The 22105-nt window shown below is 41.9% G+C and overlaps 1 protein-coding gene across 16 annotated transcripts in view; it reads right to left on the bottom strand.

The window, feature by feature from the left end:
- LOC105494815 (nuclear transcription factor Y subunit gamma) overlaps positions 1 to 22105 on the bottom strand; it is an 80837-nt gene that overhangs the window by 24924 nt on the left and 33808 nt on the right. For 6 of the 16 annotated variants that reach the window (XM_011763676.3, XM_011763681.3, XM_071095219.1 and 3 more), the window contains one exon: positions 8047 to 8159. In XM_011763676.3, the coding sequence (XP_011761978.1) occupies positions 8047 to 8151 (105 nt within the window). In that variant the 5' untranslated portion in view covers positions 8152 to 8159. Of the gene's footprint in view, positions 1 to 8046; positions 8160 to 11243; positions 11787 to 16684; positions 16824 to 22105 lie in introns of those variants that run through there. The other 10 variants (XM_071095243.1, XM_071095242.1, XM_011763675.3 and 7 more) reach the window with 10 other exon arrangements.

Consider the following 22105-nt stretch of genomic DNA (forward strand, 5'->3'; position numbering starts at 1 on the left):
CTCCTTTCCCATCACGGTAGCAATGGCCTTGTCTCCAAAATTTGTTTCAAGTGGGGGTAGAGGAGTACAGAAAAAGGATGAGGGTGAATTTATCAGCTGCCTTTTAGGAACAGCTGTGTTATTTTTTCTTAAACAAGCCTGGAGTGGGGGAGGACCATATAACTTCACTGTGGATATAATTTAGTAAAGGGCTTTTGACCAGCACTACTCAATAATTTGAGATTTAAGCCCTTTTTTGTTTTATTTGGAAACTACTGGTATTTAAACGCATGCCCAATGATGGATGCAATTCTAGGAAAAAAATCAATTTTGAGTTTCTGAGCTGCAATGAAGAGAAAGGTGCAAAGGCAGATATTAGCTAAAATCAGCAAAATCTCTACTGGGACTAGGTGTCAAATGATTGACTCTATAAGTGGTCTGAAATATGACTCACTAAACCCAATATGCTCACCTGGAAATTTGCATCATCACATTATGGAAGAAGCAGCTATTATTTGAGATTAGATGTAATTAACAAGCATAAGTGAACTTTCTTTTCCAAGACCAACAGAAAATCTCAAATATATGCCAAAAAAGTTATTTTGGAAAACCATCAACAGTCTTCCCAGAACCTATTTTACGATTACAGAAAGAAGAGACTCTATTAGGATAAAATGTACACCAAGACATCTAATTTTTCCACGCAAACCCAACAAGCTGCTTGGCTACCACTCTGCTCTACAAACTTCAAACACCAATTTTTCATCTTTTCCTTTTCCAAATTAGGTATCAACATTTTCCATGAAGCCTCTACTAAAACTAACCCTGGAGTAACGGGGACTTAGAAGTTCAGTTTATTAAAATTTCAACAAAAGGAAATAGTAGCACAGATTCATTCTATTCTTGTTTTTCCCCTTGCTCTTTCACTTACTGATTCAAGCAACTCAACTAATAGTAAATGTATGATACCTACTACTATGCAAAAATACACATGTAGGCCAGGCACGGTGGCTCATGCCTGTAATCCCAGCACTCTGGGAGGCTGAGATGGGAGAATTGCTTGAGGCCAGGAGTTTGAGACCAGCCTGGTCAACATAGTGAGACCCCATTACTATTTAAAAAAGAAAGAAAGAAAAAATACACATCTACTCCTACCTTTGAAAAGCATGTGGTTTGTCAGAGACAGTCACATGAAAACATTATGATCCCCTATCCAAAACTGGAAGGGAGGGATATAAAATCCCACGGGGACACAAAGAAGGACACGTTGCTAGGGACAGCTAGCAATGTGGGGCTGGAGGGAGAGTGAGGGATTGGAAATGTTCCACAAAGGGGATGACATCTGAACTGTGTCTAAGGGATTCTGGGAATTTGCCTGTTGAAAAAGTATGAGAATGTTATTCAGACAGAACAACAAAGACAGAGATACAAAAAAATCATAGTCTATTTAAGTTTTAGATCTACGACCTGAGTACAGAGGGGAGAAGCAGGAAAGAGGATACTGGGTTGGAGCCAGATCCTTAAGAGATTTTTTTTAAAGTTTAATCCCAGAAATCAACCACTGGTCTTCCTTCTTGTGTGGCATATCACAGAAGATGATGACACTACACAGAAATGCCAAAGAGAATGCTAGGGATGATCATTCCTTTGGAAAGCCTCCCAGGCTGATACATACAGCACAAGATGATCATAGATTTAGCTCTCTTGCAAGTGTGCTCTCATTTGGCTTGGTTTTAAATATAATTTGTACAAGAATGTTCCATGATTACTGAACTAAAGCCCAAAGCTGATAAAAAAGACCTCTTTCCCCAAATGGAAAGAGTAAAATATTACTCCTTCAATTTCTATTCTTTAATCAAAAGCAACAAAAGTCAAGGATCAAGAGATCATTCCCGTCTTGCAGAGATGTAAAATGCGGCGGAAATTTATAATAAGCTCTGCTTTAATCTCCTTCCCAAAGCTTTTATTTGTGACAAACTATTTTTCCATGTTCCTGAAACCTTGAGATCTCAAGGAGCAGTGTGTAAAAGTGGATCTTGAGGTGTGTGTATGGTTCAACCCTGTTGACAATCACCCAGTTTTCTATTAATCCTATTGTAGCTTTCTAGTTACATGTAAGGATTTACCATAAGCTTGTTGGAAAGAGGAGGCCCTCTACGAACAGTAGACTGAGGCCCCCGAAACTTGGATTCACGCTTCCCACTTCACTGGCTACTATGTAACTGAAGGGAGTAACATTTAACTCCTTAACTCCTTCTCCTGATACTGATCCAATTGGAAGAACAGCTGACACATACTTTTTTCCCCCCTACTTTTGGGAGTTACATCAGTAAGGAGAAGAGCAGATTATCTTTCAGAACATTCTCATGCTCCTGACAACTACCAAAGAACTATGTTAAAAATGCTGTCATCTGAAACTGCTGCATTTCAAGACAAATTCAAAACTGAATTCACTCAATGAGAGTTTGGAGCCAAAGAAAAGTCAGCGGATCTTGGGCTGCACTAAAGAACATCCAGAGTTTCAAATAATAAAGAGAAATCTTTTCCAGGCCTACCCAGTCAGGCACTCTGGCAAGTCAAGATTCTCAACCCTTGTGAAAGCAATGATTCTCAATCTTGGGGCTGCACATTAGAATCACCTGAAAAGCTTTTGAAAAACAAGATGCCTGAGCTCTCTCCTGGAGACCAGCTGAATCAGGAACTCTAGGTCAGTGGTCCCCAACCTCAGGAACCAGTTTTGTGCAAGACAATTTTTCCAAGGATGGGCAGGGTGGGCATTAGATTCTCATAAGGAGTGTGCTACCTAGATCCCTCACACGTGCAGTTCACCATAGGGTTCACATTCCTATGAGAATCTAATGCCGCTGCTGATCTAACAGGAGGGGGAGCTCAAGCGGTAATGCTTGCTCACTGGCTACTGACCTCCTGCTGTGCAGCCCAGTTCCTAGGTTCCTAACAGGCCATGGACCCATACAGGTCTATGGCCCAGGGCCTGGGGACCCCTGCTCTAGTGGGTAGAGTACTGGCATCATGTTTTTTGAAAACTCCCCTGTGACTATGATCCAAGTGAGAGTTAAGGACTACTGCTTTATAGCCCTGCTACTCAAAGCAAGGTCCTTGGAGCAGCAATGGTATCACCTAGGAACTCAAAAGAAACAGAATCCCAGGTTCCGTTCCTAACCTACTAAATCAGCATCAATATTTTAAGAAGATCCTCCCTCATGTGGTTCATACAGACAATAAAGTTTGAGAAGCACTGCTCTACAGGATTGGCTCACACAGCACAGGTCCTGTTTTGTAACAGTCCACCAACCTTCACCACCAAGTTCTTGTTTAAACAGTTATCTGATTTGATTGTGATGTTAGAAATGTCATCACCCAATCAGAAGGCACTGAGGAATGAAAAGATGAAACTGCCAATTAAAAGAAAGTGACCTAGGCACTGAATTACAGTAAACTGAAGGCTGAATGGGATGCAAAGTAGTAAGTACAGAATTAGATTTTTCTTTTCGAAATTCAGTTTCGTTGCCCAACTGCCCCCAACTCACCTCCGTAAAGACAAAGTTAGCTTTCTCTTTCCTATTTTCAAAGAGGCCCAGTGGGGCAAAACTCAACATGAAGAAGTCTGTTATATATTGTTCCCAGAGCTCTGCTGTGCAGGAATATAGTATTTTACACAATCACTCTGGGAAACAATCATCTTGGTATGGTTTTTAATTAATTTCAATCCGAGCTGAACACCACCTGGATTTACAGACAATTACAGAGCTTTTAAGAGTCAAGAGAACAAGCTAAAATGAAAGATATAAACTGCTTTTACAGGACTCAGACCAAAAGGACTTGAGGCCAGTGTTTCCAACACATCATGAAATACATCATCTAGCAAACTTCAATTACTTCTTTTTGGAACAATTTGTGTCCCAGTCTGAGATCACACCTTATGAATATTCTCATAAGTTTTACTTACAATTGGGTAGTTTAAACATAAGGAATTTTCTTTTTTCTTTTTTTAATCTGTTAGATATTTTGAGGTGTCAACCTAAGAGGCTCTGACACATCTGAGGAAGTCTGGTTTTAAGTATTGTTGAGTTCTGGAAAGGCACAGGTTAAATGCTAAAATGTTTGGTCATGTTACACAGGCAGCAGCGCAGTCAGAGAAGCAGATGCCATCACGTGTTGTGCTTCTGAGAAGAGGGGAAAATAAGAGTCACACAAAGGGAAAAAAATTACCTTGACTTTACTGGATTGCATTCTTACACTCAAACATGGAACTGATATTGCTTTGCACTAAACTGAAGTGGAGTCTAGTTTGTTCAGATATTTATTGTGCACCTACTATATGCCAGACATTGTTCTAAGCACCTGATATAAAAGACATAGCTTGGCAGAGGTCTAGGAGTCCCTTTCAAAAGTACATAGGAGAATTTTAATTAGTCACCAATACAAGAATGACTAAAGACAACTTCCTCTTTACTTTTCTTTCTCTTCACACACAAAACCTGAACCAAAACTGAATCCCTCAAAGTAATTCTCTTTTAACTTCCGATAGACTAAAAGTCTAAGTACTAAAATTTGGTCAGCATCATGATCAGCTTTGTTGGCAATCAAACTTGTAAACCAAGCAGGTTACAAATCAAAGCCCAGGGTCTTGAAGAGGTATTTGCACACTCATGTAACACAGTAGCACTATTCACAATAGCCAAGAGGTGGAACCAACCCAAATGTCCATTAACAGATGAACAGATAAACAAAATGTGGTATATACATGCAACAGGGTATGATTCTGCCTTTAAAAAAAAGGATAGGCCAGACATGATGGCTCACATCTGTAATCCCAGTAATTTGGAGGGCCAAGGCAGGAGGACTGTTTGAGGCCAGGAATTTGAGACCAGCCTGGGCAACAGTGACACCTCCATCTCTACATAAGATTTTTTTTTAAATTAGCCAGGTCGGTGGTACACAACTAGAGTCCTAGCTACTTGGGGGACTGAGGAGACAGGGTCCCTTGAGCCCAAGAGTTCAAGGCTACAGTGAGCTATAATCCTGCCACTGCACTCCAGCAAAGAACAAAAGAGTAAGACCCTGTCTCTTTAAAAAAGAAAAAAACAAAGGCCACTCATGGTGGCTAACACCTATAATCCCAGCACTTTGGGAGGCGGAGGTGGGAGGATTGCTTGAGCCCAGAAGTTTGAGATCAGCCAGGGTAATATGGTGGGACCCTGCCTCTACAGAAAAATACAAAAATTAGCTGGGTGTGGTGGCATGCACCTATAGTCTCAGCTACTCAGGAGGCTGAGGCAGGAGGATTGCTTGAGCCTGAGAGGTCGAGGCTGCAGTGAGCCATAATTGTACCACTACACTCCAGCCTGGAAGACAGAGTGAGACTCTATCTCCAAAAAGGAAAAAAAAGAAAAAAGATAAAAAAGGAAGGACATCCTGTCACATGCTTCAACAGACATGCTAAGTGAAATAAGGTAAGACAAAAAGACAAATGCATATGTTGTTCTGCTTACAATGGGGTTACATCCTGATAAAGCTATTGTAAGTTGAAAAGATCCTAAGTTGAAAATGCATTTACTACACTTAGCCTATCAAACATCATAGCTTAGCCTCGCCCACCTTAAATGTGCTCAGAACACTTACATTACCCTAAAGTTGGGCAAAATAATCTAACACAAACCCTATTTTATAGTAAAGTGTTGAGTATCTCATAATTTATTGAATACTAGATTGAAAGTGAAAAACAGAAAGGTTGAATGGGTACTCAAAGTACAACTGCTATTGAATGCACATCACTTTCTAACTACTGTAAAGTGGAAAAAAACATTAAGTAGAATCATCGTAAGTAGGGGACTGTACGATATGATCCCATTTCTATGAGGTATCAAAAATAGTCAAATTCATAGAAATCAGAATGGTGGTTGTTTAGAGAGTGCACAGTTTCAGTACTGCAATATGAAAAAATTCTCAAGATAAGTTTCATAACAATGTGATTATACTTAACACTTCTGAACTGAACATTTAAAAATGGATAAGGGGCGAAATTTTATGTATTGTTTTACTACAACTAAAAAAAAAAAAATCAAAGTCCAACAAAACAGAAAAGTTAAGTGCTGAGCTTAAACCTCCAGAGTTTATCTGGCCACTTGCCTAATCCTGGATTTATGCCTCTCGGCTCAAGCTGCGGCACAGACTTGCTCGATTGGCCTAGTCCCACCACACCCCAGGAGAGCATTCATTTTAGACCAAGCTGACCCCAGCACCAAAAGCTGATAAGCGTAATCATGAGATTATCCCCCTAAAATATGAACAAAACACCCCACTTCTGACTTTATAGTTTCATTTCTCCCTACCTTCTCTTTTATATCTGAGACAGTTTAGAAAACTACTACCTTAGACTGCAGAAGAGGAACAATGACTTTTCAGTGGAAATCCACTCTGAACCCAGGCCAGTCTGAGAAAGGCCAAGCCAAGTTCAACTGCTGAAAACTCTTCATATAAACAAATGTGACCCAGAGGTATATCCAAAACATGAATTACTTTTCATCCCTGAAGTCAGTGGGCATTTATCATAATAAGTTATTTCATTCCATTAATTACTTGGTTTATTAGCCTGTCTCATCAGAATATATGTTCCATGAGTGCAATGATCCTGTCTGTCTGGTTCATTACCATATCCACAGTATCTAGCATAGCCTTAGTTGGTACATAATAAGTATTTGTTGAGTGAATGAATAAACTGACATTGTAACGTCAGAAGGTAAAGGTCACTAACCCTAAGCAACTGCAACATTAATTCTACATCAGGAAGGAATCCAGTGTCTGCTCTGCCAGGATACTAGTATTTCCAGGGCAGGAATGACATAGCCAACACAGGGAACTCCTTCAGTATGTACTAAAATGACACCTTAATGAACATTCTTCATTAAGGACATGACAACTGTATTATGAAAATACTCCAACTCTAACCTGCCTCACCTTCCACTACCACTCTCACACCACATACTTACTCCTTCCCTCAACCTCCACTAAACACACAGTAACCTTCAGGCACTCTGAATGTCTTGATGTTCCTCTAACTATAAGGCCCTCCCCACTGGGCCTCCATGCCTTTATGCATGCCCTTGTCTTTGCCCTCCCATCCTTCACATCTGGTGAACGCTTACTCATATTTTAAGACTCAACAAAAATGTTCCCTTTACTTAAACCCTTATCTAACTCAACCAGAAAGAAACAAGCACTATGTCCTTTGTGCTCCTTGACTTTTACTGCTTCAGGACTCATCAGTGTGCCTGATTCAGTAAGTACTTAATAAATACCTACTGACTAAATGAGTCTGGTTGTAATTACTAGATTGTAAGCTCCTCACAGGTCAAGGTTATATTTAATTATTGTGAGTCAGTAGTTCTCAACAGGGGATGATTTTTGCCCACAGGCACATTTCCCAATGTCTGGAGACATTTTTTGGTTGTCACAACTCGGGGAGGGGTGCTACTGGCATCTAGTGAATAGAGGCTAGGGGTGCTGCTAAACATGCTGTTATGCATAAGACGGCCCCTCAGAACAAAGAATTATCTAACCCAAACTGTCAATAATGCAGCTGTTGAGAAACAGTGATCAAAGTGTATCTTTTTAACACCTGGAAAGAGTTCCTGGCTCACAATAGATTTGTTGTTGAATAAATTGTCCAATAGTTTTTACCAAGTTCTAGAAATGTGGCAGGACCATTAAATCAGGCCTAAAAAATTGAGCTAGAGCTACAGAAGGAAGATGAGATCTCTGTTTTCCTACAAGTCCTAAAGGATATGCCTCACATTAAACTACCTCCAAGTCAAAGTATCCACTACACACCACATGCTTATGGAAGACCACTGAGATATAAAAGACACTCTTGCAGTTACCTCACAGGAGGCAAATGTTTTCATTTTCCTACCCACAGGTCAGGGATGAACTATGCCTCGTAAATGTGCTTGAAATTAAAAATGCTTTAGTCTGAGTTTTGGTTAATTTCCCATAGCCCTTATACTCTTTAAAAGTTTCTAATAAAAGTTTCTCATTCTTCCTCACCACTGTTAAATTCCGGATTTCTTCCATGACCCGAGGCCAGAATGACTGTAGGCTTTGCTGGGCATCACTGCTGCTAGTACCACCAAATCCTCCTTCTGTGGACATCGTGACAACTGAAAATAAACATATACATAAGACACATTAGAAACAATAAAGTCAGACTTTCTGTCCAGATTAGGCATTTGTATCTTTGTGGATGTTTTTATGAATCTATTCAATTTTTCAGTTTGATAAGGTATATAATTATACTAAAAAGATTTTAACACAGACTTACATCTTAAAAACATTGGTAGGAAAGTTTTTCCTTCTATCTAGCTTATACCATAGAGACTGCTAAAGAGCTCCAACTAGAAAATCAAAAGTTGCTAGAAATGTAAGCTGAAATCCTAATGTTAATCAAGGACTTTTAACTTCTTACATGGGTGTGGGGTGAGGAAAGTATTTTGTTGCCCTAGTCTAGCCCATAATTTTCAATGCCATTCCCTCCAAAGCTTTTTCAAATTCTCTGTGGCTTCTCATACTCCATGCCACAGCCTTCAGCAAATTTTTATATTAAAAGTCCCCAGTGATGAGTACTGTACAGAAATGTAAACCCAGAGTCTTAAAAGATAAAAACCAAGCTGGGCACAATGGCGCATGCCTGTGGTTCCAGCTACTCAGGAAGGTGAGGCAGGGGGATCACTTGGGCCCAAGAGTTCCAAGACAGCCTGGGCAACACAGCAAGCCTCTGTCTCTTAAAAAAAAGAGTGTGTGTGCTAGGTTTCTTCTTTTGTTTTAGACACTGTGGTCCCGTTTCTCTGGGGCTCCTGATGATGATGATTCCTTCTAATCTCAGGCAAATCTGCCTCAAAGGACATGAGGCCAATAACTGTGTAGGTAACATGAAGCCTCTGAAATGAAACTACTTGCCAGTTCTTCCCGAACCTGAACCATGTTATTAAACATAAAGCCTAACACAGCACACTGGCAACTGGAAGCCTTAAAGACAGTTAAAAAAAACAAAGCAGAGGCCAGGTACAGTGGCTCACACCTGTAATTCAAACACTTTGGGAAGTCGAGGCAGGTGGATCACCTGAGATCAAGAGTTCGAGACCAGTCTGGGCAACATGGTGAAACCCCATCTCTACTAAAAATACAAAAATTAGCCGGGCATGGCGGTAGATGCTTGTAATCCCAGTTACTCGGGAGGCTGAGGCAGGAGAATCACTTGAACCCAGGAGGCAGAGGTTGCAGTGAGCCAAGATCATGCCATTGCACTTCAGCCAGGGCAACAGAGCCACACTCCATCGCAAAAAAAAAAAAAAAAAGAATTAAAATTAGGATACAGAAAGAGGGCTAGAACCTGCATTTAGTCAACTGCTTTGTGACAAAGGAGGGAAGATATGAATAAGGATCCCCATATCAGCTATAACTGTATAACTGTAGATAACACAGGTTGAGTATCCCTTACGTGAAATTCTGAAATGCCTGGGACCAGAAGTGTTTGGGATTTTGACTTTTTTTTTTTTTTTTTTTTTTTTTTTGAGACGGAGTCTCGCTCTGTCGCCCAGGCTGGAGTGCAGTGGCCAGATCTCAGCTCACTGCAAGCTCCGCCTCCTGGGTTCACGCCATTCTCCCGCCTCAGCCTCCCGAGTAGCTGGGACCACAGGCGCCCGCCACCTCGCCCGGCTAATTTTTTGTATTTTTTAGTAGAGACGGGGTTTCACCGTGTTAGCCAGGATGGTCTCGATCTCCTGACCTCATGATCCGCCCATCTCGGCCTCCCAAAGTGCTGGGATTACAGGCTTGAGCCACCGCGCCCGGCCTTTTTTTTTTTTTTTTTGAGACAGAGTTTCGCTCTTGTTGTCCAGACTGGAGTGCAGTGTTGCAATCTCAGCTCACTGCAACCTCCGCCTCCCAGGTTCATGTGATTCTCCTGCCTCAGCCTCCCAAGCAGCTGGGATTACAGGCATCTGCCACCAAGCTTGGCTAATTTTTTGTATTTTTCGTAGAGATGCGGTTTCATCATGTTGGCCAGGCTGTCTCAAACTCCTTACCTCAGATGATCCACCTGCCTCGTCCTCCCAAAGTGCTTGGATTACAGGCGTAAGCCACCAAGCCCAGTCCTTTTTTTTTTTTTTTTTTTGATTTTGGAATAAGTTTGCATTATACTTACTGGTTGAGCATCCCAAATCTGAAAATCCAAAATCCAAAATGAGTATTTCCTTTGAGCGTCATGTCAACGTTCAAAAAGTTTCGGATTTTAGATTTTCAGAGTAAGGATACTCAACCTGTATTATAATGTCTTAAGCGCTTATCTGGCAAATATTTAAGTGCAAGAACAGTTTAAACACAAAGAACGGAGAAATTTAGTGCTCTCCTAAGAATTTCTATTCTGAGGAATTATTTGAAAAGGTTTAACATACCAGTGACGGGATGCTGGCAGAGAACTATGTGAGTCATTAGGAACTAATTCTGAGGGGCTGAAAGCAAGCACCAAAGCCAGTTGTCACATGACTAGACTTGTTACTTTCCAGGCTCCATGTGGATACACACTGAGCAGAACACCCTATCACAGCAGAATGGAATGAAAGCTGACAACTCTAGGTTTAGCCTGTGGGGATATCCAATTCACTGTTAAATGTTTACAGGTCTCTGATTTTTTTTCTTTTTTTTTCTTCCCTTTCCCTTCTAAAGGAAATAATGAGGGGAAAGAAAGGGAAGGAAAACAAAAATACAAGCTTCAAAACAGATTTCATTCTGGTGTAAAGACATTAGTGGGTGATGATGTAATGGGAATAGGTTTGGAGCCAATTTCTTGTGGTGGAGGCCTACAAACAGCTGAACAGAAATTCTTGTACCTGGGATACAATATGATCTTGGAGTTTCTGAAGGGAGTTAAAGGGAAGTGTTCGATCACAGTTGAAAATGACTAGATAAAATCTTAAGTCCTAAATAACCAAGTAAGACCCCTGCATTTTCATTTACCACCACATACACATGGCCTATATGCTACTCTCTTAGATACACTAAGAACAACAACAACAATAAACTAAGGTAATCTAAAGTAGTTTAGTTATTAATCATTATTAATAGTTTCCTATAAGGTACTCATGAAAGTGAAGAGAGTGACTCAATTTAACCTTTTTAAATGGGGCAAACAAAAATATCTTTCTGGAAATAAAAACAATTATCAAAAAACTTTAAAAGAATCTAACCTTTTATTGCATGGGTCCCTGGACAGGCCTCATCTTGGCACAATCTGCCATGCAAACTGCTAAGGTCAAAGGAGAAAGATGCGCAATTGCCAGGATGATATCCCTGTATACTTGCTAATGGATGAGTAGGTTTAGCTGGAGTACAAAGATCTGTACAATTTAAAAGTCTGGTAACAAATTCTGGCTGTCCTCTGATATCCCCCCAAAACATTACAAAGGTACACAATTCAAAAAGCACGTCTAGAACCATCTGTGCAGTCTGTTTTTAAATTTTGAACTGTCCCAACTACGGATGTGCAGGCATGATCAGCCTCCAAACATCTGTTTAGTCAACAGATCATGAATCTGTGGCTGGCTCAGAGCCACATGCTGTGGTAGTGGAAGTTAGGTACAAAACAGAAGTTATCAAATTTTTTTGGAACTGAAAATGTATTAAAGGTTAAGTTTTAAAATTGAGAAGCCTATCTACATTAGGAAATCCCAAATAGGTAAATGCAAAAAATACAAGTCAATAATATCCTTTACATTTTACTGCATCACAGAAGTTTAGGACTGAAAAAAAAAAGACATAAGGAGACACTCAGGCCCACCTGTTTATAAGATGCTCGCAGCTTTTCTTCAACCTCTGCCCAACCCCAGGTGATTCTATCTTAAGTGGTCAATTGCCTTACATTTGAGGGCCCCCTACTCGAGTTCCGGGAAACTGGCTTAGTGGTAAGACATTCTTTCCCATCTTTGGACAGCTCTAACTGTTCTTCTTTACATTAGGTTTTAGAGTTACGGCCTTTATGGTTTTTCCATCCAGCAAACTCTTTTTATAAATTCCTGACTTCAAAAGACAAAGGTAATCTTCCTTTGAAGGACATAAGATCTTCTCACAAGGAAAAAAGAGAAAAAGGTTTGGAGCATGTTTTCTAACACCTTTGCAGATATTATTAGTAATGTCTCTTAGAAGAACATAAATTGTTAATGTAAATTCCTGGAAAAAGTGAGTACTTTTAGTCAAAAGGCTTTCCATAAAGCAGATCCATTCTTTGCATGGAGCTTTAAAAACACCCAACAATTAAAATTATATATATAAAGCAGGCCAGGCGTGGTGGTTCACGCCTGTAATCCCAGCACTTTGGGAGGCCAAGGCTGGTGGATCACCTGAGGTCAAGAGTTCGAGACCAGTCTGGCCAACATGGTGAAACTCTGTCTCTACTAAAAATACAAAAATTAGCTGGCTGTGGTGGCACATGCCTGCAGTCCCAGCTACTCAGGAACCAAGGAGGTGGGGGTTGCAAACCAAGGAGGTGGAGGTTGCAGTCAGCCAAGGTCACACCACTGCACTCCAGCCTGGGTGACAGAGCGAGACTCTGTCTCAAAAATAAATAAATAAATAAATAGATAGATAGATAGATAAATAAATAAAGCAACCTTAATCACCACCTCTTATCTTAATGCATTAATTGCAAATAAACTGATTTTGCTACAGAAGTCATCCATTTACAACATCTACAAGCCCATGGGTTCATCTTCTAGGATAATAAGGGAAAGAAAGTATTTAAAAGTAAGAGGAGGCTGGGTGCTGTGGCTTACATCTACAATCCCAACAACTCCAGAGGCTGAGACAGGAGAACCACTTCAGGCCAGTAGTTTGAGACTAGCCTGGGTAACACAGTGAGACTCTGTCTTTAAAAAAAGGTTTTTTTTTTTTTTTTTTTTTTTTTTAAGCCAGGGGCTGTGGCTCATGCCTGTAATCCCAGCACTTTGGGAGGCTAAGGTGGAGGATCACTTGAGGTCAGGAGTTCAAGACCAGCCTGGCTAATATAGTGAAACCCTGTTTCTACTAAAAATACAAAATAAATTAGCCGGGCGTGGTGGCACATGCTTATAATCCCAGCTACTTGGGTGGCTGAGGCAACAGGATCACTTGAACCTGGGAAGTAGAGGTTGCAGTGAGCCAAGATAATGCTACCGCCCAACAGCCTGGGCGACAGAGCAAGACTCCATCTCAAAAAGAAGAGTAAAAAAAAAATTTTTTTTTAAATAGGCATTGTGGCACATACCTGTAAGTCTTAGCTACTCAGGAGGCTGAGGCAGAAGCATCTCCTGAATCCAGGAGTTTGAGGCTGCAGTGAGCTATGATCACACCACTGCACTCCAGCCTGGGCAACAGAGGGAGACCCTGCCCCCCAAAAATTACAATAATAAAAAATAAAAGAAAGAAGAGACTCATTCCAGGATCCTCTTCATTCTATGTTAAACTACTCTCTCTTTCTCTCTCTCTTTTTTTTTTTTTCGGAGCCAGGGTTTCGCTCTGTTACCCAAGCTGGAGTGCAGTGACATCATCTTGGCTCACTGTAGCCTCCACCTCCTGGGCTCAAGCAATCCTCCTACCTCAGCCTCCCAAGTAGCTGGGACTACAAGCACTCAACTCAATTGCTATCTCTCCACGAAGTATTCTCTATTGCTTTCTGGAACTGCTCCCTCCCTTGGGAGCCTTAAGGAGCCCCGATCTGCACCTCTTTTTCTGTCCTCACCACATTACCTTGTACAATCATTCATTGTATTTGATACCTTGTATGATGTACACATCAATGTGTATGTCTTATTTCCCCTCCTGCTATACAAGCTCCTTGAGAGTAGGATCTGCATATGATTCATCTCTCTGGATCCCTCCCAATATCTAGCACACAGTCTGATAACTAATTACCCCTAAGAGGAGGGACAAGACTGATGCTGGCTATGGCCTTTCAGGAAAAAAAAAAAAAAGGCATCTTGGAAAGCTTGGTCCTGAAATACTTATTGGAAGTGCCTAACCAAAGGAAATGGTTATACAAGCTATTCCAGAAGCTTAGACTAAATGGTAAATGAGCTCCAGGACTTTAAAGCAAGACTGCAATCAGAAATCTACCTGAAACTGACTTACTAAAGTAGATTTAAAATAAAAGGGGAGGACAGAAAGGACACACACACACAAACATCTAAGACAGTCCTGGAAGCTGCAAGGCGGACTTAAAGGCTGGAAATGTGGGTGCATACTATTCCCAAGTGTAAATCTTTTGAAAGTCAGAACCACTTCAGAAAAGTGACCAGGATAGATTAGCAAAGTCTGAAATATTAATGACAATGGGTAAGTAGGAGGAGGATAAATATCTCTGCCTGGCCATCCATTAGCAAGAAGATAAGGGGAAAATCATGCAGAAGTGAGATGATTTAATCAGACCACTAATGAGTGGGCAATCTAGGTGTTACTCTTATATCCAGTTACTCTTTGTCATTCTTAAAGGAAAAATGAAACCTCGGAAGTTTTCAAAACATTCCAAAATCAGAGTGTTCCTCTTTTAAAGCTGTCTTGGAAATCTTTCAAGCTCTTGCTCTCAACCAGGTACCATGCCTGCCAAATCTTCCCTTAGTGATATGCCTAGGCATGGAACAACAGGATGTATCAAAATTATCAACCTCATAAATAAAAAGAAATCTAAGGTTTATTGCAATATGACCTGGTTTCTGAAACTCAGGACCTTTAGACTTTAGTTCAGCTCTCTATTCCTTGGCGTGCACTTCATTCTCTATACTAAACTCTTTCATAGTACGCCTAAACCCACAATACAGCTCTTTGAGGTAACTAAAACCAAACAGATGTTGTTGGGAGATAATATTTAAAAACCTAACATCACAACTGTTCAAGGGAAAAAGACCACAGGAAGCTCCCCTAAAATGAAACCCAATTCTTGACCAACGCTGCTTCCAAAAGCAGAGTAAGTCCTCCTTAATGTCTTCGATAGGCTCTTGGAAACTGCAACTTAAGCCAAACACAGAACAAAACCAACTTTTTTACCAAAGTCTAATTGATATAAATAAGAGTTAGTTCCTATGCCATATTCCTGGTCACAAAAACATCACAAAACTTCTAAATAAAGATCAAGACACTTCTAATATTAAACACTGAAATAACTATGAGCTATACATACATTTAATAAAGATTAAGAAAAACAAAGGCCAGGGCCAGGCACAGTGGCTCACGCCTGTAAACTCAGCACTTTGGGAGGTCGAGGTGGGCAGATCACGAGGTCAGGAGATTGAGACCATCCTGGCCAACATGGTGAAACCCCGTCTCCACTAAAAATATAAAAAATTAGCCAGGTGTGGTGGTGCGCGCCTATAGTCCCAGCTACTCAGGAGGCTGAGGCAGGGGAATCGCTTGAATCTGGGAGGTGGAGGTTGCAGTGAGCCGAGGTTGTGCCACCACTGCACTAGAGCCTGGCGTCAGAGCAAGACTCCGTCTCCCCCAACCCCCCAAAAAAAGGAAAAAGAAAGGCCAGGTGCAGTGGCTCACACCTGTAATCCCAGTACTTTGGGAGGCCGAGGCAGGAGGATCACCTGAGATCAGGAGTTCAAGACCAGCCTGGCCAACATGGTGAAACCCCATCTCTACTAAAAATATAAAAATTAGCCAGGCATGGTGGCAGGTGCCTGTAATCCCAGCTACTCGGGAGGCTAAGGCATGAGAATCACTTGAACCCAGGAGGCGGAGGTTGCAGTGAACCAAGATCATGCCACTGCACTCCAGCCTGGGAGACAGAGCGAGACTCTGTCTCAAAAAAAAAAAAAAAAAGTAAGATGATTATTTTTCTAATTATTCCAGTTGAGGGTTGCAGATGATTGAAGCCTATCACAACAGTTCAGGGCACAAGGTAGGAACCAACCCTGGACAATTCAATCACAGGGCACACACTCACTCAGGCTGAGACTATTTAGATGTGCCAATTAACCTAACATGCACATATTCAGGATGTGGGAAGAAAGCAGAGTACTGGGGGAAAAAACCAAACAGACGTGGGGACAATGCTCAAACTCCACACAGAGAGTGACTCTGGCCAGGAACTGATTTCTTTTTTCTTCATCAATACTATAATCAAATAACATTATCTGAAGACCCAATGCACTAGTTGAACCACCCTGGGAAGACACATTTTACCTAAAAATAATGCTCTCACTGTCAAATGCAAACAAATATATCTTAGCCCAGTACTGACTGAGAAACAAATATAATGTTGGTATTGTCATTCCCCTTTAATGTTCCCCAATCCAACTTGCAGCCCTTAGGCTTTTTGGGTTGAGTTCCCAACCATTCCTGTGCATCTCCAACTTAACATGTCAACAAGTATCTCTCTATGACCAAGGCATATACCTTCTTCACTCACTTTTGTGACCTGCATTTTGATCATATCTTCCCTCTGTCACGAGATGACATCATTTTTACAACTATACCTCATTTTATTGCATTTCACTTTACTGTGCTTCACAGGTACTACTGCTCTACCAACTGGCCTTTCCCCTGTCTCTCTCCCTCTCCTCGGGCCTCCCTATTACCTGAGACACAGCAATTGAAATTAGGCCACTTAATAACCCTACAACGGCCTCTAAGCATTCAAGTAAAAGAAGAGTCTCACATCTCTCACTTAAAAACTAAAGGCCAGATGCGGTGGCTCACGCCTGTAATCCCAGAACTTTGGGGCACCAAGATGGGCTGACTGCATGAGTCCAGGAGTTCGAAACCAGCTTGGCAACACAGAGAGACACCCACCATCTCTACAAAAAAAAAAAAGAAAAGAAAAAGAAAAATTAGTCAGTCCTGGTGGCACATACCTGTGGTCCTAGCTACTCAGAAGGCTGAGGTGGGAGGATCCGTTGGGCAGCAGCGAGCTATGATCGTGCCACCACACTCCAGCCTGGGTGACAGAGCAAAATTCTGTCTCTAAATCAATCAATCAAAAGTTAGAAATGATTAAGCTTAGTAAGGAAAGCACATCAAAACCTGATATGGGGCCAGGCACAGTGGCTCATGCCTGTAATCCCAGCACTTTGGGGGGCCGAGGAGGGTGGATCACCTGAGGTCAGGAGTTCGAGACCACCCTGACCAACATGGTGAAACCCCATCTCTACCAAAAATACAAATAGTAGCCAGGCGTGGTGGTGGGCACCTGTAATCCCAGCTACTCGGGAAGCTGAAGCAGGAGAATCTCTTGAACCTAGGAGGCGAAGGTTGCAGTGAGCTGAGATTGCACCACTGCACTCCAGCCTGGGCAATAGAGCAAGACTCCGTTTCAAAACAACAACAACAAAAAAGAGCTGAGATGGACCAAGAGCTAGGCCTCTTGCACCCAACACTTACCCAAGCTGTGAATGCAAAGAAAAAGTTCTTGAAGGAAATTAAAAGTGCTCCTCCAGTGAACACACAAATAAGAAAGCAAACAGCTTTACTGCTGATATGAAGAAAGTGTCAGTGGTCTAGACAGAAGATCAAACGAACCACAATATTCCTGTAAGCCAAAGCCTAATGCGGAGCAATGCCCTAACTCTCCTCAATTCTATGAAGGCTGAGAGAGGTGAGGAAGCTGCAAAAGAAAAGTTGGTTCATGAGGTTTAAGCAAAGAAGCCATTTCCGTAACATAAAAGTATAAGGTGAAACAGCAAGTGCTAACGAAGAAGCTGCAGCAAGTTATCCCGAAGATCTGCCTAGGGTAACTGATGCAACTGGCTACATTAAACAATAGAATTTCAGTGTAGACAAAATGGACTTTTACTGGAAGAAGATGCCATCAAGGACTTTCATAGCTAGAGGAGAAGTCAATGCCTGTTGAAGCCGATGCTCATTTACCATTCCAAAAATTCTAGGGCCCTTAAGAATTATACTAAATCTACTCTGCCTCTGCTCTATAAATGGAACAAAGCTTGGATGATAGCACATGTTTACAGCATGGTTCACTATTTTAAGTTCACTGTTGAGACCTACTGCTCAGAAAAAAAAGATTCCTTTCAAAATATTACTGCTCACTAACAATATACCTACCTGGTCATCCAAAAACTCTGATGGAGGCTGGGCACAGTGGCTCACGTCTGTAATCCCAGCACTTTGGGAGGCCGAGGTGGGCGGATAACCTGAGGTCAGGAGTTCTAGACCAGCCTGGCCAACATGGTGAAACCAGTCTCTACTAAAAATACAAAAATTAGCTGGGCATGATGGTGGGTACCTGTAACCCCAGCTACTCAGGAGGCTGAGATAGAATAGCTTAAACTCAGGAGGCAGAGGTTGCAGTGAGCCAAGATGGTACCACTGAACTCCAGCCTGGGTAGCAGAGTGAGACTCCATCTCAAAAAACAAATAACATTAATCTCCTTGTATAACTCCATCAGAGTTTTGTTTTGTGACAGTCTCGCTCTGTCGCCCAGGCTGGAGTGCAGTGGTGCCATCTCAGGTAACTGCAAACTCCGCCTTCTGGGTTCAAGCGATTCTCATGCCTCAGCCTCCCAAGTAGCTGGGATGGCAGGCATGCGCCACCACACCCAGCTAATTTTTCTAATTTTAGTAAAGATGGGGTTTCGCCATGTTGGCCACACTGGTCTCAAACTCCTGCTTCAAGTAATCCTCCCGTCTCGGCCTCCCAAAGTGCTGGGATTACAGGCGTGAGCCATCACGCCCGGCCGAGATTAGTATTTTAATACCTACTAACACAATATCCATTCTGCAGCCCACGGATCAAAGAGTAATTTCAACATTCAAGTCTTATTATTGAAGAAATACATGGCTGGGTGCAGTGGCTCATGCCTATAATCCCAGCACTTTGGGAGGCCAAGGTAGAAGGATCACCCGAGGTGAGTAGTTTGAGACCATCCTGGCCAACATGATGAAACCCCATCTCTACTAAAAACACAAAAATTAGCCGGGCTTGGTGGTGCACGCCTGTAGTCCCAGCTATTCTAGAGGCCAAAGCATGAGGTTGCAGTGAGCCGAGATCACGCCACTGCACTCCAGCCTAGGTGACAGAGTGAGACTGTCTCAAAAATAAAAACACTTCAGAAGGATACAACTGCCATAGACTGGGATTCCTCAGACAGATCTGAGTAAACTGAAAACCTTCTAGACAGGATTCACCATTTTAAATGCCATTAAGAATATTCATGGCAGGCCGGGCACAGTGGCTCATGCCTGTAATCCCAGCACTTTGGGAGGCCGGGGCGGGCAGATCACAAGGTCATGAGTTCGAGACCAGCTGGGTCAACATGGTGAAACCCTGTCTACTAAAAAAATACAAAACTTAGCTGGGCATGGTGGTGTGGCCTGTAATCCCAGCTACTAGGAAGGCTGAGGCAGGAGAATCGCTTGAACCCAGGAGGTGGAGGTTGCAGTGAGCCGAGATCATGCCACTGCACTCCAGCCTGGGTGACAGAGCAAGACTTCGTCTCAAAAAAAAAAAAAGAATATTCATGGCCAGGCACAGTGCCTCACACCTGTAATCCCAGAACTTTGGGAGGCCAAGGTGGGAGTACTGCTTTAGCTCAGGAGTTCAAAACCAGCCTGGGCAACATGGCAAAACCCTGTCTCTACAAAAAATACAAAAATTAGCTGGGTGTGGCGGCACATGCTTATAGTCCCAGCTACTCGGGAGGCTGAGGTAGGAGGATCACTTGAGCCTGGGAGGTCAGGGATGCAATGAACCAAGATCGTGCTACTGTACTCCAGCCTGGGCAACAGAGTAAGACTCTGTCTCAAAAAAAAAAAAAAAAAAAAAAAAATTTCAAAATTCGTGGGAGGAGGTCAAAATATAAACATTAACAGGAGTCTAAAGTTGATTCCAATCCTCCTGAATGATTTTGAGGGGTTCGAGGCTTCAGTGAAAGAAGTAACTGTAGATGTGGTAGAAACAGCAAGAGAACTGTAATTAGAAGTGGAGCCTGAGATGTGACTGGATTGCTGCAATTTCATGTAAAACTTTAACAGATGAAGAGTTGCTTCTTATAGAAGGCAAAGAATGTGATTTCTTGAAATGGAACCTACCTCCAGTGAAAATGCTATGAACATTAGAATATTATGTAAACTTAGTTCATAAAATAGTGGCAGGACTTGAGAGGACAAACTCCAATTCTGAAAGAAGCTCTACTCTGGGTAAAACGCTATCAAACAGAAAAGCATGCTACAGAGAAATCTTTCAGGAAAGGAAGAGTCAAGTGAAGCAACAAACTCCACTGCTGCCTTATTTTAAGAAATTGCCAGCCAGGCCCAGTGGCTCACGCCAGTAATCTCAGCACTTGGGGAGTCCAGGGCGAGAGGATCACTTGAGCCTAGGAGTTTGAGACCTCAAGATCAGTCTGGGCAACACAGCAGACCCTGTCTATACAAAAAAATATAGACAAAAATTAGCTGGGTGTGGTGGCATGTGTCTGCAGTCCCAGCTACTTGGGAGGGTGAGGTAGGAGGATGGCTTGAACCTGGGAGGCAGAGGTTGCAATCAGCCGAGATCATGACACTGTACTCCAGCCTGGGTGACAGAGTGAGACTCTCCCCCAAAAGAAAAAAAAAAAAAAAAACAGGCCAGATGCGGTGGCTCACGCCTGTAATCCCAGCACTTTGGGAGACTGTAATCCCAGCACTTTGGGAGACCGAGGTGGGTGGATTACTTGAGGTCAGGAGTTCAAGACCAGCCTGGCCAACATGGTGAAACCCGTCTCTACTAAAAATACAAAAATTAGCTGGGTGTGGGGGACCAGGGAGGGGGGGTTGCAGGGGGCTGCAATCCCAGCTACTCAGGAAGCTGAGGCAGGAGAACTGCTTGAGCCCAGGAGGCAGAGGTTGCAGTGAGCTGAGATCACGCCACTGCACTCCAGCCTGGGCAACAGGAGTAAAACTCATCTCAAAAACAAAACAGAAAAACACACACACAGAAATTGCCAAAGCCACCCCAATCTTCGGCAACTACCACCCTAATCAGTCAGCAGCCATCATCATCAAGTCAAGACCCTCAAGCAGCAAAAGCTTATGACTTGCTGAAAGTTCAGATGGTAATTAGCATTTTTACCAAGATATTTTAAAATTAAGATATGTACATTTTTTAGACATAATGCTGTTGCACATTTAATAGACTACACTATAGCACAAACATAACTTCTATTTGCACTGGGAAACCAACAAATTTGTGTGACTCTCTTTATTATGATGTTAGTTTTATTGTATTTTGCTCTAGTGGCAGCACTATCACAAGCATTTTATGTTCCAGTACTGCTCAGGTATTTGTTGAGGTTAGTTCTAGGTTTCTTCATTTAAATGAGCTAAGGTTTGTAAGATGTTGTATTTTAAATGATGATGAGAGATACAGAGAAAGGAAGAATATTAATAAAAATAAATGGATGGATGAGGGACACGGGGGTAGGATTTATTTACTAACAGAAAATTTGGTTTTTACGTTTACACAGATGGACCTTAGGACTTATGCCATTATCAATCACAATAGCTAAAAAGCATTTCTAGCCTTAAGAAAGCTTATACTCTCCAAAATAAAAACCAATCTAAAATTGAAAATTTCACAAGAAGAACTGGTCTGAAAATTAAAAGACCTATGTTTGTGTACTGGCCGCTTGCTGCCTACTAGCTGGTGGCCCTGGGTCAGTCACTCTACTAAGCCACTCCAGCAATGATGCATACTGAACACATTCCAAAGGGGTCTGGTGGTTTGGTAGGGAAGTCCTACACTTCACTACTTGAAGATGCAATAAATGAATGAATACAAGGGAAGGCAAAGTGACTAGAGAGAACAGAAGGTTCAATAGTTTCTGTTTAAACTCATCTAAAGTTTTTATATAGTCATGCAAGAAAGGACTACGCTTAGTGCCTGAAACCTTATTACTTACACACATAGCTGGGTACCAGCTGGTCATATTTACTGGCAGGCTACTGAATAGTCTTCACTACTATAATACAAGAATGAATAACATAGCTCTACTTCCCCAACTCTGATTAATGCCAAGTTTGACGTTTGAGGGTACATCTGTCTTAAGAAGAAGCCGCTTTTCAAAGTGCCTACTGGAAAACCATGCTT

Source organism: Macaca nemestrina, chromosome 1, assembly GCF_043159975.1.
Source record: "Macaca nemestrina isolate mMacNem1 chromosome 1, mMacNem.hap1, whole genome shotgun sequence".
Lineage (NCBI taxonomy): Eukaryota > Metazoa > Chordata > Mammalia > Primates > Cercopithecidae > Macaca > Macaca nemestrina.